At 40.5% G+C, this 24448-nt stretch overlaps 2 protein-coding genes across 2 annotated transcripts; both read left to right on the top strand.

The window, feature by feature from the left end:
* The first annotated feature begins 511 nt into the window (after window positions 1-511).
* eif2s3 (eukaryotic translation initiation factor 2, subunit 3 gamma) lies at window positions 512-9782 on the top strand. The gene is made up of 12 exons (XM_049566000.1): window positions 512-643; window positions 3002-3065; window positions 3167-3294; window positions 3507-3628; window positions 3769-3863; window positions 3945-4103; window positions 5000-5134; window positions 5355-5449; window positions 6490-6634; window positions 6985-7154; window positions 7397-7569; window positions 9265-9782. The coding sequence occupies exons 1-12, from the start codon at window positions 575-577 to the stop codon at window positions 9326-9328; spliced, it is 1419 nt and encodes a 472-aa protein (XP_049421957.1). The 5' UTR covers window positions 512-574; the 3' UTR covers window positions 9329-9782.
* A 1338-nt stretch (window positions 9783-11120) lies between these two features.
* On the top strand, window positions 11121-24428 carry lrrc31 (leucine rich repeat containing 31). The gene is made up of 10 exons (XM_049565997.1): window positions 11121-11417; window positions 15546-15722; window positions 15828-15971; window positions 16243-16410; window positions 18045-18209; window positions 18361-18543; window positions 20047-20214; window positions 20837-21001; window positions 21243-21398; window positions 22416-24428. Exons 1-10 carry the CDS (start codon window positions 11405-11407, stop codon window positions 22787-22789), a joined length of 1713 nt encoding a protein of 570 aa, XP_049421954.1. The 5' UTR covers window positions 11121-11404; the 3' UTR covers window positions 22790-24428.
* The last annotated feature ends 20 nt before the right edge of the window (window positions 24429-24448 follow it).

Raw genomic sequence — 24448 nt, 5'->3', positions numbered from 1 at the left:
GGTGTATATTCACAAATTAATATAATAATTGTATTTAGTTAAATTTCAAACTAATTGACACTACGGCTAATCTGGGGTCAGGCAGTATTCCGGGTTTTGTTAGAGAACTACAAATCACACAACAGGACTACAAACCATATTTTTGATGACCTCTTCAAACAGCGACGGACCTAACACATGGACAAATATTTTTTTTTACTTTTTGGAGCAAGACAAAAATAGTTGGTTCCTGTGCACAGTTCTGTGACAAACAGGTGCCAGTGGTATATAAATAGCAGCAGGTTGGCATAAAATATATTTTATAATAATAAAAAAAAAAATTGCATCATGCATTGTGGAAGGACCCCGTTGGATGAGTCACGCAAGTTGCAAATCACGTCTCTGTCATTTATTAGCGAAAAACAAACGTTTAACAGACGTCTTGTTTTAAACATATATGATTTTCTACCACGACTACGAAAAGGGGAACATAGTTTGATGTAATAACTGATTGTAGAAAAAGGACAATCTACCGTTTTCAGCGGTTGATCAGGCATTCGCCAGAGCCGCCTTATTCATTCCCTTTTCGTCCAAGATGGCGGGTGACGAGTCTGGTACAACGCTGGGTCAGCCTCATCTGGCTAGACAAGACCTTAGTACTCTGGTAAGTGTCATCTTAACGGGTTTCACAGCTTTGTGTTTTCATTTTGGTGGCTGTCGGTCCGTCGTGTTGCCAAAACGGTTACACAAAAGGTGAATTTCTTTACCGCTAACGGTCGCCGGTGCTGCGCCGCCACCACCCGGCACATGACGACAGGCCCGGCGGGGCGGAGAGCTAATAGAACCACCAACAAGGATTAGCTTCAAATTAATCAACATTTTGAAATGAGACAAACGTTTATGGATAATATGTATTTACAGTGCTGTAGTAGTCGCTGTCTTTGTCCTATGTCAGTAATTTCTGTGTAGCTTATGCCCCAGTTGGATCAAAATGTTAGCGTCATATGCTAAGTGGAAGTAAAATCTACAAAAATATCAGTGGGAGTCATAACGTTGATGGAAGCAGATTCACGAATTCAGAATAGTCCCGTTTTGTTTGCAGGCTGTTATCCGTTATTCATCAAAGTTTGATCGGACAGTTATTTATAAAACATGTTAGTAGTTAGTAGGTGTTGTTAATGGTGTTAGCAGGATTGGATCATAGGTTAGCACCCCTATGTGTTTTCATCATAATCAGCAGACAGTAAAGTAAATGCTAGAGACAACATGCAAGTGAGTGATACTGAAAAAAACAATGATACCCAGAACTTTTGTCCAATATTTATATATGTCAGTTTTCAGTTAACGATTACGATTACGATTCAGGTGTTGCAGCAGCATGAAGACAGTATTAAATACAAATAAACAAAGAAGTTAAAATCATTGATCAGATGTATGAGATAAGATAATCCTCTATTAGTCTCACAGTGAGGAAAATTGCATTACTATTGCAGCAAAGTGGATTGTGCAAATAAGAGAACAGTAATTTTGAAAAAACAAAAACACAAAGCAATATACTAAGTTTGTGTTGGTATAGATACAGATCATACTAATAAATAAACAGTAGAAAACAGAACAACTAAAATAAGTAAACAGTAAAAACAACAGTGCAATATCACTTATTATATTGCCTGGCTGATGAATGTTTGATGTATAGGTATTGCACAGTTAAGCACATACAGATATTGCACCTGAGTGATAATTGTAGATAGTAAAAATAAAAGATATATGAAGATATAACAAAAAGACAGGCTGAATGGCTAGATTCACATTATAGCACGTCAGTTGTAGATTTTGCACAGTTGGTATTCACTGATATTGCAAATGAGTGATGACTGATTGTCAATAATCAGTTTTGGTGTGTGTGTGGTCTACTAGGGAGTAGTTTTGGGTGCATAGTTTGACAGCAGCAGGAAGGAAGGACCTGCGGTATCTCTCCTTCACACACTGTGAGTGAAGTAGCCTGTCACTGAGGGAGCTGCCCAGTGCTTTCAGAGTGTCCCGCATGGGGTGGGTCATGTTGCCCTTAAGAAATGAAAGCTTAGCTATCATATAGTCATACATACAACTGGAATCACAACAGAAGTGAAAATATAAAATATACAAGAGCAATTAAAGACGAAGTTACAAGATAATTGATAGAAGTATGGTTGATAGCACCTAGTATATATGTACACACCAGAATAATACACAATATGAACAAGTAATGTTATCTGTATTAATATAGCAACATATTAGAAGAGTAAATTAGTATACAATGTATTAAGAGCTCAGAATTGCTACTCTATAAACCATTGAGACCCCTCAGGTCATAGGGGACAGGTCTGCTTTTGTCCTCAGATTCAAGACTAAACATGGAGAAACAACGTTTAGTTTTTGTTGGTCAAACTCCCAGAAAACTGCAGGTCTGCTACAACTCTTGAGTTCTTTTAAATCAAGGCTGAAGACTTCTCTGTTTGCTGCTGCCTTTTGTTTAATCAAATATTTATTAATTTCTTGCACTACACTGTAACTTTTATTTAAAGTTTTTATTCCTGTCTTAAAATATTTTAGCTTGCTTTTAATTTTCTATTCTCTTGCTCTCTAAGTTTTAATTGTATTTAAATGTTCCTTACAATGCATTTGTTTTGCACTTTGTCTTGATGATTTTGATGTGTGATGCAGAACACTTTGAATTGACTTGTTGTAATGTGCTATACAAATAAATAGAATAAGGTGCAATATACAAACAGACAGAAGCAACAGCACTGGTTTAACATATGTCACTTTGTGTGTCTGAGTTGCGTGTGTCCAGTTCATATGTTTGCAGAGTCAGTGCGGGCCAGTGTTTGCATGTCTGTCACTCTACCAGCTTCTTTTGTTTCTATTCACCTCCAGGATTAAAAAGAGCGAGGCAGCGCTGCTCTTCTCACAGGGAAAACCTGCCAATGTTCTGTGCTGTTTTTCAGTGTGTGATTAGTCTAATGTGAGTTGTTCTTGGCAGGATGTGTCTACTTTGACGCCTCTCTCTCAAGAGATCATCAGCAGACAGGCCACCATCAATATTGGTATGTGAATCAGACAAATGTTGATCAGACTTTATGTCTTTCAGCATGTTGGAAATAATAACTGAGGACTTCCTGCTTGACTTTTGTCTTTCCTCTCTCAGGCACCATTGGTCATGTGGCCCATGGAAAGTCCACAGTAGTGAAGGCCATTTCTGGTGTTCACACTGTCAGGTTCAAGAATGAGCTCGAGAGGAACATCACCATCAAGCTAGGATATGCTAACGCTAAGGTAAGTGGCACTGTGGATTCAATTTTCTGTCGGTAATCAGGACCTTTCCCATCTACCTTTTTTTTAATTTTGAAGGGAAATGCCTGTGTGATTGGAGCTTTGCCCATTTTGACATTTTCCAACTCCTATGTTAGAATAGGATCCGATTTTCATGCGTGCACAACATTAAAAATGCTCAATACATATTAATTTACACTTCCATGTTACTGTAGGTCTATAAGTTGGATGACCCCAGCTGTCCCAGGCCAGAGTGCTACAGGTCATGTGGCAGCAGCACTCCTGATGAGTTTCCTTCGGACATCCCTGGCACCAAGGGTAACTTCAAACTGGTCAGGTAAGACTGAGGAGAGACTGGTTGTGTCACAACAGTCTAGATTAAGACTTATTATTACCTTTGGAATCAGTTTGACTAAACTGGTAAAATCTGTAAAATCTTTTTTCATTCATCAGTGGGACTTTTTTTCTTTCTTCCAGACATGTGTCATTTGTGGACTGTCCTGGTCACGACATTTTGATGGCAACCATGTTGAACGGAGCTGCTGTCATGGACGCAGCCCTCCTGCTCATTGGTAAGTCTCTTAGTTGTGTTATTTACTGCCAGTTTTCTCTTTAAAAGTCATCTGATTATTGTTGTTGTCTGTGTCTCCCAGCGGGTAACGAGTCGTGTCCTCAGCCTCAGACGTCAGAGCACCTGGCGGCCATAGAGATCATGAAGCTGAAGCACATCCTCATCCTGCAGAACAAGATTGACCTGGTGAAGGAGAGCCAGGCCAAAGAGCAGTACGAGCAGATCCTCGCCTTCGTACAGGGTGAGTCAACATAAAAGCGACTAAAGCTTTATTTGCACAGTACTGGTGTTACCTGGGGTCCTCATAAACTAGCAATTACGCCACCATGTCTGTGTTCTGCATGACGCATTCACGTGAAATAAGCAAAGTCTGTATTTTATGTTATCCATCGGATATGATGCCCACTGTCATTTGTTACTCCACACAACACAACACAGTAACACTACACAGCACAACTGGCACTGCTGTACAGTGTTAACCTCCCTGTTTCTTTTTAAATTCAGGTTAAGCAAACAGAACCTATTTTGCCACACACTGTCACATCATCCATCTCATCTTCTTTTAAGATCTTGCTCTTCTGATTGATTTGAGCTTGCTCTTTTCGCAAATAGGTCTCTATGCTGTGCAGCAAGATGCGTTTCCTGCACACAAAATGCTGTCAAAACTTTAATTTATATTTACTAGCAGCCTCCGTAAGTCTTGACCAAGAAAGGAAAGGAAAATCATCCGATAAAGTTACCTTTAAAAAAAACCCAGACATTTATATTAGAAGTTTGTGTAACTCACAACAACACTCATTGTTTCCCAAAATAAGTTAGAACTTTGGTGTCACACTGAGCAAATGTCAGGTTTATAGCCGTCTTTCAAGCCTTCAGGGGTGAGAGTTTGTTTCTGCAAAGATTTTGGTTGGAGTGTTACCTGGAGTATACTGATGTTGAGCTAGTGACAGTAATCAATTCATTTCAAACACAACAGCTTTTAAAATGACCTGCAAAGCCACATTTTTCAGGCATGTTGAATAAATCAGCGTCTCCAGGCACCCTGCTTCAAACTGCTGACCTTACAGTTCACTTTTATCTTTCTCTAAACCATTTGGTGACCATGACTTGATGTTGTGTGTGATGATCCTCCTGCAGGCACGGTGGCAGAGGGCGCTCCCATCATTCCTATCTCAGCACAGCTGAAGTACAACATTGAGGTGGTTTGTGAATACATCGTGAAAAAGATCCCAGTTCCTGTCAGAGACTTCATCTCCGAGCCCAGACTCATTGGTAAGAAAAAACACACAAGTCACGTCTTTTTTTCTTTTCTTTTTTTTTGTTAACAACCTGTTGTGTGTTTGCTTTTTGTTTTCCTTCTGTCATGCTTTTAGCCTTTTAGCCTCATTGCACTTACATTTTTATTTGCTTTTCTGCTGTGAAGCACTTTGTTAAATAAAATTCTTTCTCAATGGTTTTGTGTGGTGTTAAATGAAAACACTCTGTATTCCAGTCATCAGATCTTTTGATGTGAACAAGCCTGGCTGTGAAGTGGATGATTTGAAAGGAGGTGTGGCAGGAGGAAGTATCCTGAAGGGTGTGCTCAAGGTGAGATTTGTTCTTCATACTTTCAACAGACAAAACTGTGATTTGCTCTTACTGATTTGCTCTTTCAGTGAATTGTTGTAAAGAGGTACAACAAATAAAACAATATATGAATGCACCTCGGAAAAGCTCAGACTCTGTCTGGCAGCACCCTCATGCTTGATGTTGCTGCGTTTTCTGACTTAGACAGTTGCATCTGGTTTGCTACATCTGTCAAAATGTCTCCAGTCAAACGATAACTGAGTTCGATTCTTTTTGTGCTGGGGGTCTGGTCCTAGACAGTCCCAGCTCCCTGCCAGATCAGCAAACTGTTGCTGCTCTCTCCCTGGTGAGTTTGCCTGGTTAGCACAAGCTAACATAGCAGCAAGGCTAGTATCTTGCACCAAGCTGTTAAACGATCCCAACAAACTCACACTGGAATTGAAATGGCTAGACACTATCATTAAATCCATTAATAATCGTTAGATGTTAGCAGAGAGATGCTTGCAGTTAAGTCCTGCCACTGTGTGTGTTCCCCCTAACAATATTTTGCAAGGGCACAGTCACTGCATCCTGGGCTTAGTGCTGCCCAAGACGATTGTGATTGGTTTAGAAAAACAAACATTCTAGTGCGTTTTTCCTCTGTAGCAGAATGGTAATATTGTGATTCCAGATCTTTCTCAAGCACTAACACAACACTGTAGACATAGGTCTGGCTGCGTGAGACCAGCTACATACAGCAGATGGAAAGTAACTTGGGCACAAAGAATCTCTTATCTTAGTGTGAGATGAATGTTAATGTACCTGTTCCTGACAGCTTTTCTGTGGTTCCAACACAGACAAGTTGGTTGTTTTTCTCCAATGTGCTTCACAGGATTAGTGCAGATGCATAAACTTGTATGTGTATCTTTACTGTTGGCTCTCCACTTGTGTTGACCTCGGCTATCGATTGCTTCCTACAACAGACACTGAGTATAATCACAGTCTTTCTGCAGTAATCTAACTTTCCAGTTGAGTTTTCCTCTAATCAGTCCTCCACCTTCTCCTCTCTGTGTGATCTCCAGGTGGGTCAAGAGATTGAGGTGCGGCCAGGTATCGTGTCCAAAGACCACGAAGGAAAGCTGATGTGCAAACCCATCTTCTCCAAGATCGTCTCTTTGTTTGCTGAGCACAACGACCTGCAGTATGCTGCACCAGGAGGCCTTATTGGTACGTCCACACATTTTCACCTTTTTATGTGATTTAATCTGCAGCCACTGCAGGCAGAAGCAAACTGAAGCAGCAGGTTAAATGCTGATGTTTTCAATGTTTCTGGCTTTTCAGCTTTCCTAAATGTGTTTGTTGCTGTGATGCAATAGTCACTGAGACTTTATAACCTCACCTTTATAGCCATGGCCAGCTTGCGTCTGGTCTATAACTCACTGAAACAAACAAACAAAAAAAATATCTAAAATGTAATCAATACTTCAGAAGGAATTGCACAAAAGATGAAAACTATAAGCACAAATGACAAAAGGTTTCACCAACAGTTTAGCAAAGTAAACTTTGTTTGTGTACAGGTGTGGGCACTAAGATCGACCCGACACTGTGCCGGGCGGATCGTATGGTGGGTCAGGTGCTGGGCGCCGTTGGAGCGCTGCCAGAGATCTTCACCGAGCTGGAGATCTCCTACTTCCTTCTCAGGAGGCTGCTGGGAGTCCGCACAGAGGGAGACAAGAAGGCTGCCAAGGTGAGATGTGCATGTTGGGAAATGTAGTTCATTCTGAAGTGTAAGAAAGGAGCAATGTTGAAGAATTTTCGAGCCATAACTGAAGATACAACTGTCTTTAAATTAAAGTAGTGCTATTGAAGGCCTTGAAAGGTATCATTTCAAGTCTTTAAATGTTTTGGTTGTGCTGAGATAGTTGCCTTGCCTTGTGTGGGATGAACTGTGTCATGACACCATCTGTTTATCTTTTTGTGCCCCTGCAGGTCCAGAAGCTGTCTAAGAACGAGGTGCTGATGGTAAACATTGGCTCGTTGTCAACAGGCGGCCGCGTCAGTGCCGTGAAGGCTGATTTGGCCAAGATCGTCCTCACTAACCCTGTCTGCACAGAAGTAGGAGAGAAGATCGCTCTGAGTCGACGTGTGGAGAAACATTGGCGGTGAGGAACAGAGTCTTTACAAAGTTTTCCAAACCACAATTATTTTGATACAATAATATACACCTTGCCGGCGTTTATATTTGTATGTTCAAATTGTCAGGGAAATTTTTTACAGCACAACCTGCTCCTCTTGAGGTCAACACAATATCTAGACCCCGAGAAAAGAGACAAATATAAGTTTTGTACAAGTGCTCACATATTAGATAGCTAACAATCAGGTAATTGCAGTGCCAGAACCAGTTAAAAGATAGTTTTGATAGAAAAACACGTGTTGACTTCTGCTTGATGGCGTTTTAAACCTCCTTAATAAATGTCACTGGCTTGGGCGCCCAGTAGCTCAGTGGGTTGAGCAGGTGCCCCATGTTTATTGCTGAGGTAGTCGTATATTCCATTCAAGCCTGCAGCCCCTTGCCACCTGTCATCACCCCCTTCCACGCTTAATATTGTCCTGTCGATTTACAGGCAAAAGCCCAAAAAAGGTCTTGTGTTCAGAGAATTTAACAGTGGGTTATTATCTCACCTGCCCTCACAGCAGCATGTATGTTACCCTGAGTGGAGTATCTCTCACCCTGACCAGAAGACTTGGAGCAGGAAGCAAAGTATTTAGTTCCTTTACTCTAGTAAAGTAACTAATACCACCCTGTACTTAGGACTTGCTTAGAATTTGAAGGTTGTGACTTGGAACTTATGTATGACTTGCACATGTGTGACTTACTTCCACCGCTGACAAGAAGACGCTTCAAAGGTTTCTTGCACTTTACTGGAAGGATGTAAAGGTTTACACTTGGGTTGAATGTGGTTTCCATAGTAACAGAAAATAACAGACACATCACTATAATAGACTACAATATTAACACAATACTGATTAAATTATTTACACTAAAAGTCCTGTCATTTTGTCCACAGGTTATCAATACATGAGATATACAGATATATTTGATTTTAAAAGAGAATAACGTGGACAGTCAAACTATGAAATTAGAAATCATCTGTTTCTAGCAAAAATATTTTTTTAGACATTAATTGACACACATAACCTTCTGTACAGCCAGCAAGACAACTCTTATCCCAAACACATCTATCAAACTCACTGGAGTGAACTATCAGGCAAACCAAACGAGCCAGTAAACTACTCCAAGTAGCTGATTGGCTCCTCACATGCTTGTATACATGCTGTCCAATAAAATTGAGGGGATGCTGTGCCTGAACTGGGTGTAAACTGCAAGCACTCTTAACAATTACTCACAGCAAACAAGCACAGAGAGATGAATCTTAATCTTTCACCACAGACATCATTTGTCTTTGCAATCCAAAGCTAGCCTGCATGCTTGTGTCATTTTTAATGTGTTTCTGTCCAATATTTAATGATCACTGCTCACTAAATAAAGGCTTTTTTGGGGTGCTGGAATCTGGACAATCAAATCTGCAATAATCATTTACTGAGGCAATCTTTTGTGGCTCTGGGACCTTTTTCAAGCATCAACAGGAAAATAAATTAGTTTGAGTGACTGTTGGCAAAGTCAGAAGTTTTGTTAGAGATCAAGACAGAAGGAATTTTAGTAATAAGAGAGGAAAGACGCAAACAGCATTAAGTAAAGATTTCCTTTCATATTCATCTGGGAAATTGTTTTCACAAGACCGTTAACAAATCTTTATATTGTCATCTGATTGGCTCCTCTTCTTTTTCTTCCTCAGTCTGATTGGATGGGGACAGATCAGGAGGGGTGTGACCATCACACCCACAGTGGACGATGACTGAGGGGAGAGGGGGCAAAAACGTAACGTCACAGTAGCAATGCCCTCATCAGCTGGACATCACAACCATCGCCCTCTTCTTGGCTTTTTTATTTTTGTTTTTTGTTTTTTTTTTTCCACAAGGAGGAAGGAAGGGAACAGAACAGGACATGTCAGTGTTTTAAAGACGCCTCCTCCCTCTGCTCTTCTTCCTCAGCAGTGATATGAGAGGGTCAGATGAGCTCAAGTTAAGCTTTTTGACCTGTTCTTTTTTTTTTTGTTTTTCTTGTTTTTACTTCACTGAGGAAGAAGAGCAGAGGAGAAGAGGAGGCCCTTTAAACTATCATAACAACCCTTCAGAGAAGGTTCACATGCATCAGCCCCTTTCAGAATGAGACCTGGAGGTTTATTCAGTGCAGAAAAGATCCTGTACTATCCACAGATTTCTGTCAGATCTAATAAAATACATTTGGAAGATATGTGCTCGTCTGTGAGGTCTCTTTGTCAGGTTTACATTTTTGGGACTTAATATGCAAACTTACTGCAGAGAAATAGCAGACAAGCAAAACTTAATTTAAATAGCATATTACATTTTAGGTGAAAGCACAATGTCCTGTACATGTGTCCTATCATGGACTATTAGCCACAAACACCATGTGGATAGTGTAAACATAAAAAACAGACATAAATATCATGGAAAAGTCATTGTATGTCACAATCACATTTTCCAGGCCTGGAATGGTCATGCAATTTTGTGTTGTTAAATTGTTAGTTATCTTCCGTGGATAACCTTCCGCATAATGTCACATAAAGGCAAATTTATTTTCTGCAACTGTTGATGTATCGTAGCTCTTATACGTGTCTGTGTGACAACGTTTTGTTTACCATCACTTAGGTTTCTTTGTTTTCTCCCTTCGAGGATTTGCTGCTTTTCTTTGTCTCATGTGACAGTAAATTTGAAGTCTTCGTCGGTCAAAACAAACAATATGAAGGTACTTCCTTGGGTTGCAGGAAATCATTGTTGCAAAGGTTTACTATATTCTGATATTTTTTTTACACACAACACACTTTCTTGAGCAAATAATGGATGAGTTGAGTAATCTGCTGATGAATTGAAATTGAAAATAATCATTAGTTGTGGACTCTGGTTTACAGCATTCAACACCAGTTTGATAACATAGTAGTAGTATTTGAGTTCGTACATAAATGCTTTTGCTACACTGTGGTGTGTATCTACACTCACCTGGTTTAAATGAAGTTGGTCTTATAGTACAGTCCAGCAGTAAATCCCCCCTTCACCAAGGTATTATACTGACAGCTGTTTCTGTTATTCCGCCAACCTTCGCTCATATCAATGGGGTTGACAAACTATTAGAAACACCTGTCAGCATAACACGGTACAGGTGCTCATATTATCAATGATAATGACAATGAGACTAATGATCCTCAGGGGAAGTTCACAGACTCCCCAGGAGTATGTGAAGTATATAAAATATATATAAATAAAGACGAGCTCCTCCTTTACCAGCTTCAACATTAAAGTAATGAACACATAAATGCATCAATAATTATATTTCTATAATATAATATGTATTATTCTTAAATGAGTCATTCTATAGCTAATGTACTTTTGGTAGTAAGTATATTTTTATTTTTATTATAGATCTGAGTATGTCCTCCTCTGGTTGTGTCAGTTGTCTTTTAAAGAAGGCACTGAGGAGCAAGTGAATGGTCAGGCACAGTGATGCCGTTTACTAAAGGTGTTGTCGTACTTCCGGGATGATCCACCTGACGGGCACGGGACGTGACGTCATCTAGGTGTTAAACAGACCGGAGAAAGTCAGAGCAGCACAAAGTGAAGATGAAGAAGAGATTTTTATTCGCTGTAGCTATGATTTAGTTTATGTTATAGCTTAACTGAGATATTTAGTAGGTTTTTATTTTGTCTCTCCATGTTCAGACAATTCCAGACAAACCGACCGTGAACGCATCGCCGTGACGGATGACTGATTAAAAACACTGCACTTTGTCTTATCTGTTTTATTTTTATTTTTTCTTGAAATTCGCTTTTGTTTCGGAGCTCAGCTCTTCAAACTCGCACATGGAGTCCGCAGGTAAGATCAGTTCTACTGTTAGTACGATAAAGATAAAAGTATCGTGCAGAGATTTTGCTACAGTAAATATACAACACTGAAAGCACACAGTCATTTCTGCCCTGGAGGTTTAAAGGCTTCTCCAGCGGTGCAATATGATTAGGTATATTTACTGTAAGTACTGTACAGATTTGAAGTATTTGTACACTACTTGGGTATTTCCATTTTATGCAACTTAATACTTTTACTCCATGATATCTCAGAGGTAAATTGTGTGCTTTGTATTTAGGTCTTCGCTAGGTTTACTCCTTAGTTAGTTAGTAAGTTAGTTAGTTAGTTAGTTTTGCATACAAAACATACAAAGGGCTTATAAACAATTTCACTGTAAATTAAACCACCATGTATGTATGTACATATATGAGGTCCAAAGGTCTAGGCATTAGCCAAATACGTCTGTTTTGCATTTGTTTTGAATCTAACATCTTTTTTTTTTCATTTTAAGTAATGTCAGCCTAACAATTTGAGTGAAAAGTTCATGAATTTCAGAATATCTGTGGTATGTCCCCCTTTTGATTTAATGACAGCATGCACATGAGCCGCTGTGGACTCCCCAAGTTTGTACATAACCTGGTATTCCATCATGATTTGACAATGTTCCCAAGAGTTTCTGGTGACTTCTCAGTCTTCAAGGGTCCCCATAAATGTTCAGTACAGTTGAGGTCAGGTGACTTTCTAAGAAAGTCCATAACAGTCAGGCCTCCTTGATCTTCTATGGACTTGTATTAACACCTTTCTAATCATCTGACTACTCAACGTGCTTTAAAGGGTAACTTCGGTATTTTTCAACCTGGACCTTGTTTTCCCTCTTATATGTGTCTAGGTGACTGATGGGAACAATAATTTTTGAAACTGGTCCAGCATTGAGTGACAGGGCTGCAGTTGGCAGCAGTGAAACAGGCTGCAATGTAATCTTTTGGGGCAATTGTGCACCCTCAATGTATGTCCACTAAAACGTGTTTATTTTTTGCCACTGACAGGCTCAGATTATTATTATAGCTAAGTGTCTAACAACATGACAGAAAGGATCCTTACAGAAACAAACCTTTGTGTTAAAGAGTAAGATCCTTTCTGCTTGACCCAAAACAGCCCAGAAATTGCCATTGCCAAACCCACCAGACTCCATTTAAATAAGCAGGAATTTTAGTGTGTATAAGGCTAGCATATTTTTACATCTAACTGGGTGAATAAGGTTTTAATTCAACCCAAACCAGAGTTGTTGATTGTTGAAACAGTGGAAATTTGAACCAAGGTGGCTTTTGTGATATTATTTTGTTTTTGTGGACTTTGACGTAGCATAAGCTAGCACTTTAAGGGGACATAAATTGACAATGCACTAGGGTTGTCACGATACTAAAATTTCAAACTCGATATCGATACCCAGGAAAATATTCAATACTCGATACCATTTTCGATACAGCAGCAAAAAATTAAGAGGCATGTCATTTTTTAAATAAAGAGCAGAACAGTAACATCAATGATAACAACAAAAAATCCCCCAAGATAAATAACAACCAGGAACAAGATCTGTCCATACAAATGTATTTATCTACAGCCCTGTTTATTTTCTGTGCTTCTGGTGAATTGGCACCATATTTTCGTTGCTGATCAAACAGAGTTGGTAGTTTAGGCTCAGGATGCTCTTGTTTCTACCTCACTATGTGATCAGAGAACCAGGGGTTACAGGAAAAACCAAACGTTTTTTCAGCTTCAATCTGTGACTTTACAGTTAACATAACTTTTCAGACACACATAATTGTGTTGTCCTGTTAAACTAACATTGTCTATTAATGTTACAGACGGGCATGACTGATAAAATTTTCTGTTTAGCTCCCACATTAACGTTAGAAGTTATATTTTAGTTTGATGCTAGGGACACCAGCTGCTCAGCTGCTAGTGAGGGGAGGGGCTGTACCTGCCGTCTGCAGCGTGCTGTGTTCACTTCACTAAATATTTCCAAAGAGCGCTTTTTCCTTTATCATTTTTGACCAAAACTGGCTGCTCTGAGTGGGCGGCATGGTGGTGTGGTGGTTAGCACTCTCGCCTCACAGCAAGAGGGTTGCCTGGGCGTGGGAGCCCTTCTGTGCGGAGTTTGCATGTTCACCCCGTGTCAGCGTGGGTTCTCTCCGGGCACTCCGGCTTCCTCCCGCAGTCCAAAGACATGCAGATTGGGGACTAGGTTAATTGGTGACTCTAAATCGTCTGTAGGTGTGAATGTGAGCGTGAATGGTTGTTTGTCTCTATGTGTCAGCCCTGCGATAGTCTGGCGACCTGTCCAGGGTGTACCCTGCCTCTCGCCCGATGTCAGCTGGGATAGGCTCCAGCCCCCCCGCGACCCTCAAGAGGATGAAGCGGTTAGAAGATGAATGAATGGCTGCTCTGATCCTCCTGCAGCCGCGCTGGCCATATTACAGCAACAGAAATGTGTGCATGCATGCACAGCAACGACAACAAGCCGGGTTGCAGGGAGGGCTCTGTGCCTGCCAGACGCTGCCTGCACATCGCGTGTCCGTCGGACCCGTCGCACGCACCCGACAGGCGCTGAGGTGGCGTGCACTGTTAGTATCGATACTTTTGTAAATTAGTATTGTATCCAGATACAGCGTTTGAGTATTGATACTTTTCAGAGTATCAATACTTTTGACAACCCTACAGTGCACAATTGCCCCAAGTGGTTACATTACAGCCTGTTTCACTGCTGCCAGCTGTAGCAGTCTCACTTAATACTGGACAAATTTCAAAAACTGTTGTTGCCATTAGTCACTTCCACACAAAAACATGGGAAAATGGTGTCCTGGTTGAAAAATACTGAAGTTACCCTTTAACACCACATTCACCAATTCGCACACACACACAATGACACACTAGGCTGAGGCTACCATACAAGGTGCCACCTGCAACACAGTTAACCATTCACACGCACTCACAGAATCTGGGGCTCAATATCTTACCCAAACATACTTTGGGATGCGGACTGGAGGAGCTGTGGATGTCCCACTCTACCTCACCGCCTGTCAAGAAGTTCTTGCAAAGCATTCTAGAGTTCCACGCACTGCCCTCTCAGAAACCTTTCGTCAAGCCGTGACGATGAAGCCCCTCTTTGCTTAGCATCACAATGTGACTTCTGACACTTTCACTGAGTTCTGTTGTCATGTTTCCAGCTATCACAATGCTACTTAGTAAGCAATGATCTACTGGGAACATAAGGCACGGCAATAATTATTAGAGGTGGCCGCTGGCTGAAAGTCAGTGGAAGGGACACAACTCAAGGGAGTCTGACCTTTTGTACCTTTTGCCACAAATTTGCTTAAATTTGATTGCTTACCTAAAAATGTTGCAAGATCTTGAATATTTCATCTTTTTTTTTTTTTTTTACATTTCATATACATTTGGCTTTATTTTTTCCATATAGATTAGAAAAAAACATACTGGTTAATTATTGATCAGTTAAATGGGATTTAAGGTATTTTTTCATGGGTTTATTTTTGGAGGATCGAGCAGTTAATGGGCTTGTAATCCTTTCCATAACATAAATCTAATTTATTTATTTATTTATTTATTTATTTAATTTAATTATAAATAATTTAATTTATTTCCTCTCCTCTACTCAGTTTTAATTAACTTTGCTTTATAGTTTAGTTCTCCTTTTGTTTTTGTCCACTTTGTATCTTTATTTGGTCTGTTTTCTGTGATGCAGTTACATCTAATTTCTTCTCCAGGTATCAATAAAGTATTTATTTATAAGTTACTAGTGAAATTAACTTAATCTTAATTATCTTAATCCTCTCATTTCTGATTTTAGTGTTTTGGTAAGAAAATAATTATAAATAACTACCTCTGAAGGGTCATTTGTTTGACTTTGGTTATATTTAAAGGATCTTTGCACAATAATTTGTAACCAGGTTAACATGCATTTAGGCATAAAATCCCTTAATTACTAGGGACTCCATGAAGCAATCATGAATAGATACCTTAAAAAAAATCATTTAAAATCATTTATTGGAGAAATTAAGGACATTTAAAGGATAAGATGATGTGTTTTGGTGTGACATTTTCAGAGATGTGACTCATTTTCTGCCTCTCATTGGACAGATGGTCAGCGGGGGCGGTACAGTGGCAGTCAGAGACGTTCCCCTTTCGACCTCATCATGAACCAGATCCGCAGGAAGCGCACAGCCTCAGACAGGAAGCCGCTGGGACGCTTCCTGTCTCGAGACCGGACAGGGATCCCTGAGGATGGAGAGGTGGAGGAGAAAGGACAGATCTCAGGTGAGCAGTAAGGTTTGTTCTTTGATGTTTCACAGCAGCATGGGAATTTGATATCATTTTCTATGTTATTTTCTTGTTCAAAAATGTCAAAGTTTTGTGTTTCAGGTGTTGCTGAGGCAGCAGAGAGTGAGTGTGACATCGGCTGGGGTCGAGTGGGTGTGTTCCTGCAGCGGTTGGGGAAGAAAGCCGACAGCAGGAGCCTCAGCCTGGCTCACTGTGACCTCACTGCTACAGACCTGCTGGAGCTAGGTGGCTATAGTCAGGTTTTTACTCTTACGTTATATGAGATTCTTTAGTTTTTGATGTTTAAATGACAGGTAAAATAACCTTAAAGTACCTCTTTATTTTGCTTATAATCAGATGATCAGAGTGCACTTAAGTCAAGAAAAAGTAAAGTAAAGAGTGGAGTCAGTTTGCAGAGCTGGACATTCACCAGGTTTAAATGCTGTTTCAAACTAATAGAAATGCATGAAAATGGTTCAAAGTTGTCTGCCCTACAAACATTCTTCTCTCTCCACAGCAACGCTGCTCCAGTTTCTCCCCCAGCTGGAGGAGATGGACATCTCCTGGAACGAGCTGATTGGCGGATGTCTGAGAGCGCTGACCTCTCACCTCCAGCATGTTAGCAGGGTGAGAGTGCTGAGGCTCTGCAGCTGCAGGCTGAACGCTGATGATGTTGCTGCACTGGGTGGGTCATTATTATTATTTCTGCCAAAGCTTCGAGAATGAGTCCATTGATTCTATCAGAAGTCAGAGCTGGTGAATGTTGTTTTAAAGTCAAGCATCCAGTTGTTTTAATATTAGAAATCTGATGTTTTCTCTGTATCTGTAGGTTTGTGCAGAATATCAGCAGGTACACTCCTGATAATCAGTTATTGTTTGTTGCTCTCCTTTTTCCAGCAATGAAAAAGGACATTACCTACCTCCACATTCTAATTGTAATGACTCTTTTGCTACTTTTTCTAAAATTTTATGACAACACACTGAGTCTTGGGCTGAAATTACTCAATATGAAGATGCTACCTTCAGCTTCAGGAAGTTTTATAGAACAAACAATCCATTTATTAAAAAAAAGTCATTGGCACAGTAATCAGAAATGAAAGTAATTGTTGGTTGCAGCTGTAGTCTTACCAGATTATGTTTTAGCAGCTCTTCAAGGCTTTGACAGTGTACCAATGGCTCATGGTAAATATCGTTATTGAATGTAAAAGAAAATATGCATTGTTTTATTGTTATCTTGACATGGTGTTAAAATTTTACCAACCAGTACATAATCTGATGATAATTTATGGTAGAGGATGCATTGAGCAAGTTACGTAAAGCATTTAATTGATTAATAAGAATCAAAGTCGGTTTTCACATACAAGGAATTTGCTTTGGAGTATTGGCGCATAAGGGCGGCACGGTGGTGTGGTGGTTAGCACTCTCGCCTCACATTCGATCCCGGGCGTGGGAGCCCTTCTGTGCGGAGTTTGCATGTTCACCCCGTGTCAGCGTGGGTTCTCTCCGGGCACTCCGGCTTCCTCCCACAGTCCAAAGACATGCAGATTGGGGACTAGGTTAATTGATAACTCTAAATTGTCCGTAGGTGTGAATGTGAGCGTGAATGGTTGTTTGTCTCTATGTGTCAGCCCTGCGATAGTCTGGCGACCTGTCCAGGGTGTACCCTGCCTCTCGCCCGATGTCAGCTGGGATAGGCTCCAGCCCCCCCACGACCCTCAAGAGGATGAAGCGGTTAGAAGATGAATGAATGAATGAATGAATGAATGTATTGGCGCATAATCATTAAATTAAAATATTAAAAAAATACTATAAAAAGTAAAAAGTTCACAGTATAATGTATATAAACAATGTGTGCATGTGGGCAGACAGTGGTCCAAGAGGTGTGTGTTCATGTAACAATCACTAAGACAATCAACTAAACATTCATCAACAACTATTTTGAGAACTGAGTTATCATACAAGTCATTCTGGCAAGAAGAAATACCAAACATTTGATATTTTAAACTTTTGAAATGTGAGGATTTTCTACTTTTTCTTGTTTATATCAGAATAAGCTAAATATCTTGTGGTTTATGACATTTGGTCTAATAAATAAAGCCATGTGAAGATGCCATTTTGGATTTTTCTGACAGGATGGTTCATCGATTTATCGCTAAAATAATCAATAATGAAAATAATGTTAATTGTTGCTCTATAGTTGCAGTTCCTTGTGTCAGAGGCTGGTAAGTAGAGGGGGCTGAGGGTTTCAGCACTCTGTGGTGTTATATATAAAAGTTAAGAGATCAGTGGATTATATTGCTTTATATTGTGCTTGTGCAGGTGAAGCTCTTGATTCCATCCCTCTCTTGGAGATCCTTGATTTGTCCTGGAACAGTGGCATTGGGGGCGGCACTTTGCAAGGCCTGCTGGGTAAACTTCACCCACCACTGAGGGAGCTCCACCTGGTGGCCTGCCAGCTCACTGAGGCTGATGCTGCTGTACTGGGTACTCACTTACACACATAGACAGTATATATTTATCTGTTTCTATGTCAGATTTCCTACATTTGAAGAACAGCCATAGAACATGAGTAATGTCACACCCTTCACTCAGACTGCTGTGTGTAACATATATGTCCTGTGTGTGTCCCTCTCAGGAGGAATGGTGTCTGCTCTCCCCAGACTCTGTGTGTTGGATGTCTCCTGTAATCCTCAGCTCACACATGAAGTCAATGCCAAAGGCTTCAGAGAGCTGGCCTCCTCTCTCTCTCACGCCACCTCCCTCACCACACTGCGACTGCAGGCCTGCGGTCTGACTGCAGACAGCCTCGATGCTCTCGGTAGGAGTTCTAATGTTTTCTGTCGATATGCGTGATGTGACAGGTAGTTTGATTCTGGTTGATGAAGGTGCCACTGCTCTTTTTCAGTACTGGGATTTTCCCCACATTGTCTCTATTGTATCTTATGAATAGAGGCTAAAAATGCCAAAATCATGTTTTTCTTGGACTCTTGTTTAACATGAATCTATCTATTTAGGCCTCAACAATTTCTGCCTAACAGATTTCCTGTTTACATTTTTCACCTCCCCTTCAACAAGTTTTAAACCATTATCTCTATTTTTTGGGATCAGCCTTAAAAAAGTGAATGTTTTGTGGTACTACAACCAAATTCTTGTAGTTGTAGCCTATTTGTGCGGTGGCCCAGAAAGCTCGTTGCACTGCAACTTAAGAAAACACATAATATTGTCAAAACAGAAGCAAATTAAGAAACATCTTCATCTATTTGACAACACAAGGCTGCAAATAGAGAAAACACAACCAAATACAGAAACGTGCTGCAAATAAATTTGTCAAATTGGTGAAAATGTTTTCTTAATTTGTGCTTTGTCTATTGACATGTGCCTTTATATGTTCGACATACATTTCTATATCTCTTCCATGCACCATGCAGCTGCAACAAATGTAGATTACACACGCTTGTATCAACTCTAATTCAGCAAACTTTGATGCCATTAAAGACCCCACCATAGCAACTTTAAATGGCCAGGTTCTGACTAACTTTGAGTTGTGCACAATAGAAAAGTACAGTGCAACAGAGTTGTCTCAAAGTCAATTGGTTTTGGTTAGATGCCTAACATAAGGTCTGTGGTTAAAACAAGCTGGAGAGACTTTCACGTTTCTACAACATTAAATACATCAGTAAATATACCACTGTAAATTTTTGAAGCTTTAATATGTAATAAAAAAGGTGGTTGCTAACAAGTGGCTAAATGAGACTAAAGAACAGGCCGAACACGGCTTTACAGCCCTGTTGTGGTGGGGATGTATAAGTCTATAAGTGGACGTGGTGTTGCTGTTTATAGCCTAATGTTAGCTTTTTAACTTCTGGTGATTGCATTTATGCTTCAAAAATCACAAAAGTGGTGTTCATTTGTGAAGGTTATCTTACTGAACAAAGTGTGTAACTATCATAGATGTTTGTTTGCCACAGAGTTTATTTTCTGCAATAATCCAAAATGAAATGGAAAAATCCCATTGGCTTTTTGACGAGCGAACGAGGGCGATGCTAAGTTCTGCATTGGCCCACAGAAAAAAGTCATGCCTACAGCCCTCTATTCATCCTTTTATAGACTCAGACAGGATTAAAATAAAAATGGTGGAACAGAAAACATAACCTCCTTCACTCAATGACTGCATTCTAACGCTAGCATATCATTACTTGAAATTTTTCATACATTTATATTAGATCTTGTCTGGTAAAAATAAAAAGGCATTAAGACTAACAAATTCTGGTTTCTGGTTTCCAAATTCCATCTGCTGCGTCCTCCTGTCAACGTCCTGCAGGTGGTTCGCTCCACTGCCTCCCCTCAGTGCGAGAGTTGGACCTGTCCTGTAACAAAAGTCTAGCCGGAGGACTGGACCGCCTCACCCTCCACCTGGCTCACCTCACACACCTGGAGAGCCTCGACCTCCATCTCTGCTGTCTCACACACACTGACCTGGAGGCCCTGAGTGAGTGTGTGTGTGTGTGTGTGCAGACTCTTGATTGAACTGATATGATTGACAGTTCAATCAAGAGAGAGTCGTTCTGAAAGGAAAGAATATCTATTTACATGAGCACAAATGTGAAAAGTCTTTGGTGATTAGACCCCTCCATTTCATCTATTCCAGGGGGATGAGAAAAATGTAGTAGATTAATTAAGGAACCCTCCCCCTGTGGCGTCTAGACACTGGTGGTGGTAGTGGTGGTGATGAGATGAAAAGGGAACTGGGGATCTGGATGTGAAGAGGAGTGGGTTTTTGATCAGCTTGTCCTGGGGTCTGGATAAGGTGACTAGAGGTGAATGGGGTTGGGGAGGGCACAATGATTCCACCTAAAATGACAGCTGACAGGAGCAGAGAGGAGAAAAGATTTAAAGTTTGGCAGTAGCATCATGAATGGTTGAGCTTGGCAAAATATGATCAGCTAACTAGGAGAGGGAATACCTATAATCAGCTGATTGGGGGAAGCACTAGGAGTGGGATAGAGAGAGAAATGTGAATGAATATAGCATAAAGAAAGTCCTCCTGACTGAACTTAAGCTGAGCTTTATTTAGCGATGAGGTCATCAGTCATGTGACTTGTTTTCTCCAGTCCAGGTGCTTCCCTCTCTGACGGCACTGATGGAGCTTGATGTGTCGTCCAATAAGGAGGCAGGGAGCATGGTCCACCCGTTGGTCTCCGCCCTCCCTCTGACACAGATGAGGCGTCTGCCGCTCAATAGCTGCAGCCTCAACCAGGAGTCCTTTACTGCTCTGGGTAGGCACATGCTACTACTGATACTGCTACAGCTAGTACCACAATGCCTCTAATAATAAATCATATTATGAACCATATTTTTCAATCAGTGTCTGAACGTAGCTGCTTAGTTGTGATTCAAGCAAATTTAATGACTTTTATGCATTGAGTTTGGTGTAGTGCCAAACTGTATACGGTCAGGTATGTAATGTATTTCACGTCTACTCACTGATTTTTTTGTGTGTGTTGGTGTGTGTGTCAGCTCTGGCCATGCCGTACCTGCGCAGTGTGGATGTGTCCTGGTGTAAAGTGGTTGGTGGTCATTTAGCGTTGCTCCTGGATGCTTTGCAGCCGTCTGTCATCCTGGAGCTCCGCCTCAGCAGCTGTGAGCTCACCACTGATGACCTGCATCACCTAGGTAACACACACACACACACACACACACACACACACATTTTTTTTTTTTATATAAAAGAAACCCACAACAAAACATACAATTTTGTTAAAATAAAGGGTTTTTCATTTGGGTGGAAAACTTTTTAGGCTTAAATAAGTTGGTCTTCATCTCTGTGAAATTATCAAACTCACATTAGACTAACTAAGACTGGCCTAACACTAATGGCCAGTTTGAAACATCTTTGTGAAACTGGTTGTTGTACATCCTGGTTCACTGTCACTATCATGGTTTACTCGGACACTGTTGTCAGTAACACCTGTGCTTTTCCAACTCTGACAAAAATGTCTGCTGAATATACTTCAGCAGAATGTACTTCACAAACCATGCTCCTGTGTTTTAGATGACTTTTTCATTTTAGGCAGCCTTTGGCTTCCATTTATTTCTGTGCACACTGTAAATATACTTGAAGACTATTGAAATCTCCTTGAGTTATATAATCCATCACAGTGAAATTAAAGGCTGCATTCATTTCTGTAAAAAGTATTTTATTTTGTTGTGGGTTTGTGCTAGTAATCGGCAGTCAGATAGTATTTGAGAGTCCTGTAATCTTATTTTAAAGGTCCAGTTTTGGTATATTTAGATTGTGACATTCGCAATTTGGCATTTGCCACTCTAGGCACATCTGACTCCATCCTGCTTCTCCAAACTGAGGGCGTGTTAACTGACATCTACTGTATGTAATATACTGTCTATGGATAGGTTCCCCATACAAGACCACTTCAAAAAATCGAAACTAGGATTCAGGAAACTTTTAAAATAACACTCTTTAATATTTGGGCTTGGGGGAAAGGTATCAAGTATTTTCACGTTGAAAGGCTCAAGTCCAAGTGAAGTCATGACTTATTGGTGTTAAAGTCCAAGCCAAGCTGCAAGTCTTTTTATGATTTTGTCAGGTTGAGTTTAAATTCATCAAACCAAGTCCTCACCTCTGCTAAACTGTACATTTCTGCTTAAGTCTTAATTCCTCATCCTGTGCAGCTGCAGTGTGCAGACGTGGCTGCCTGTCCTCTCTCCGGGTGTTGGATCTGTCCTACAACGGCTTGGTGGGAGATGATGGCTGGTCCGCCCTGTTTGCTGCAGGAGGCCTGGGCTCACTGGAGGACATCGACCTCAGCTTACGACCATCGACCTTCGCTCCCTGTGCAGCCTGGCTGCCGGCGCTGTTCTGTGCCCTGCCTCGGCTTTCTGCGCTGACTCACTTGGCGGTGCAGCGGTGGACTATTGGCTCTCGGGACAGAAAGCAGCTGGACCACTGCTTGAGGAAGAGGAGCGTCCTGCTGGAGTGGGATCCACCAAATAAAGACACAACGGCATCATTTAAGGCGACCAATCAGGAGAGTCCTGAGGAGTAGGGATTCAAAACCCTGAAGATGCTGATCTGATATCATATGTCACTAATGAAGGACATCTGTAATAAAAACCATCACCAGCACTCTGAGATTTAAGCAGAAACATGACTGTGCCCTGGATAATAGTCTGTACATTTGATAAGGATCTCCTCAGGTCTTGAAAATTGTAAAAATCCGTAAAAAGTTTTTGATATTTTCTAGAGCTTGAAAACTTTTAAAATTGGCCAAAAATATCTTGGAAAACTAATTTAGCCTTTTACTTTTAAAGGTCCAGTGTGTAGGATTTGGGGGGATATATTGGCAGAAATGGAAAAAAATATAATAAGTATGTTGTATTTAGTGTATAATAACTCAAAAATAATCATTAAATTTTCTTTACCTTAGAATGAGCCATTTATATCCACATAGGGAGTGGGTCCTTGTGGATCGCCATGTTTACAGCCATGGCTCTACAGTAGCCCACAGCGGACATACCAAACACTGGCTCTAGATAGGGATATTCACATTTTTGCATCAGTCAATGTAGTCAGAAGCCCTGTCGTGATGAGAGCGTTACAGAAATACTGACCTCTGCAGATACTTCAGCTCCTGGTTAAAACCTCCTGAACAAAGAACATTGAAGGAGTTCTAACGGGAAGAAGTTTCAGCTGGTTGCATTCTGCAGTCTTTTTGGCTAGATGCCTCTAAATTCCCCAAAATCTTATACACTTAACATTTAACTGCAGATTGATTATGACCTAATTCATATTCATGTTGCCCAGATAATTTTGTAAGCATAAATTTAACTATTAACTAAAATTTGGTTTAAGAATTAGGACTTAGGGTCAGTCAATGTGGCTGAAATTAACATAAATATTTAAACATGTTTGTAATATCTATATGCAAGATATGGTATTCATAATAATTCTAAAATAGTCAAACTCACAACCAAAGAAATGAACTGTGTTCACTGTGTCCACAATTTTATTGGAGAACAAGGCAAACTGTATCTGCTGAGGAACATTTTATTTCTGTTAATGATTTCCCTGAACTTATGCTGCAGTCTATTGCAAGTCAGAAGTCGCCGACTCAGTATTCCTGAACCACTGACCTAGATGTGTCCCAGTGCATCTGCTGGGGAAAACATGGATGCCTGCAGCAAACTGATGTTCGTATGTCATGTCTCTGAGCTTCACGAACATCTACAGAGGCTTAGAACAATTACCACAGTGACATGAGTGAAGAGAAAGACTGTATAAAATAAGTCATTTTTCTTGCTCGTCTTTGCTCGCTAAAATATCAAACTACAGCTTAGATTCGTGTGAATGGGTGCTGAGCTGAACAGAGTGAAGCACCACAGCCAACATCACATTGTTGTGTGCATTCATTTTGTGTGGACAGAGATGGAGATACGCATGCGTGCAAAGACTTATATCAAGCGCAAATCAACTAAATGGAAATGGTAGCTACAATGTTATTATGTGTACAACGTATATATGTCGGTGAACTCACTAGATAGTTCGATAGATAGATAGAATGACCATTCCATTGCGCCTTTCCATGTGAAGGTCTTACTTTTTTCCCCGAGTTCCAACTTCAGCAGATTGCAGCGTGTTAACCAAACATGGGGGTGGTCACATAGAGCACTTGGCCTCTGCATTCTTCTCTGGGCTCCTTTCATTG

This window comes from Epinephelus fuscoguttatus, linkage group LG21 (genome assembly GCF_011397635.1).
Source record: "Epinephelus fuscoguttatus linkage group LG21, E.fuscoguttatus.final_Chr_v1".
NCBI lineage: Eukaryota > Metazoa > Chordata > Actinopteri > Perciformes > Serranidae > Epinephelus > Epinephelus fuscoguttatus.
The sequence above is the reverse complement of the archived record's forward strand: the minus strand, read 5'-3'. Positions and strand labels throughout refer to the sequence as shown.

Excerpts from the sequence above, each read along its gene's own strand:
- eif2s3 (XM_049566000.1), top strand. The coding sequence starts at position 575 with ATGGCGGGTGACGAGTCTGGTACAACGCTGGGTCAGCCTCATCTGGCT. Across the intron at positions 3,864-3,944 it reads CGCAGCCCTCCTGCTCATTG|CGGGTAACGAGTCGTGTCCT; the intron begins GTAAGTCTCTTA and ends TGTGTCTCCCAG. Across the intron at positions 4,104-4,999 it reads GATCCTCGCCTTCGTACAGG|GCACGGTGGCAGAGGGCGCT; the intron begins GTGAGTCAACAT and ends ATCCTCCTGCAG.
- lrrc31 (XM_049565997.1), top strand. Across the intron at positions 15,723-15,827 it reads GGAGAAAGGACAGATCTCAG|GTGTTGCTGAGGCAGCAGAG; the intron begins GTGAGCAGTAAG and ends TTTGTGTTTCAG. Across the intron at positions 18,210-18,360 it reads GGCTGATGCTGCTGTACTGG|GAGGAATGGTGTCTGCTCTC; the intron begins GTACTCACTTAC and ends TGTCCCTCTCAG.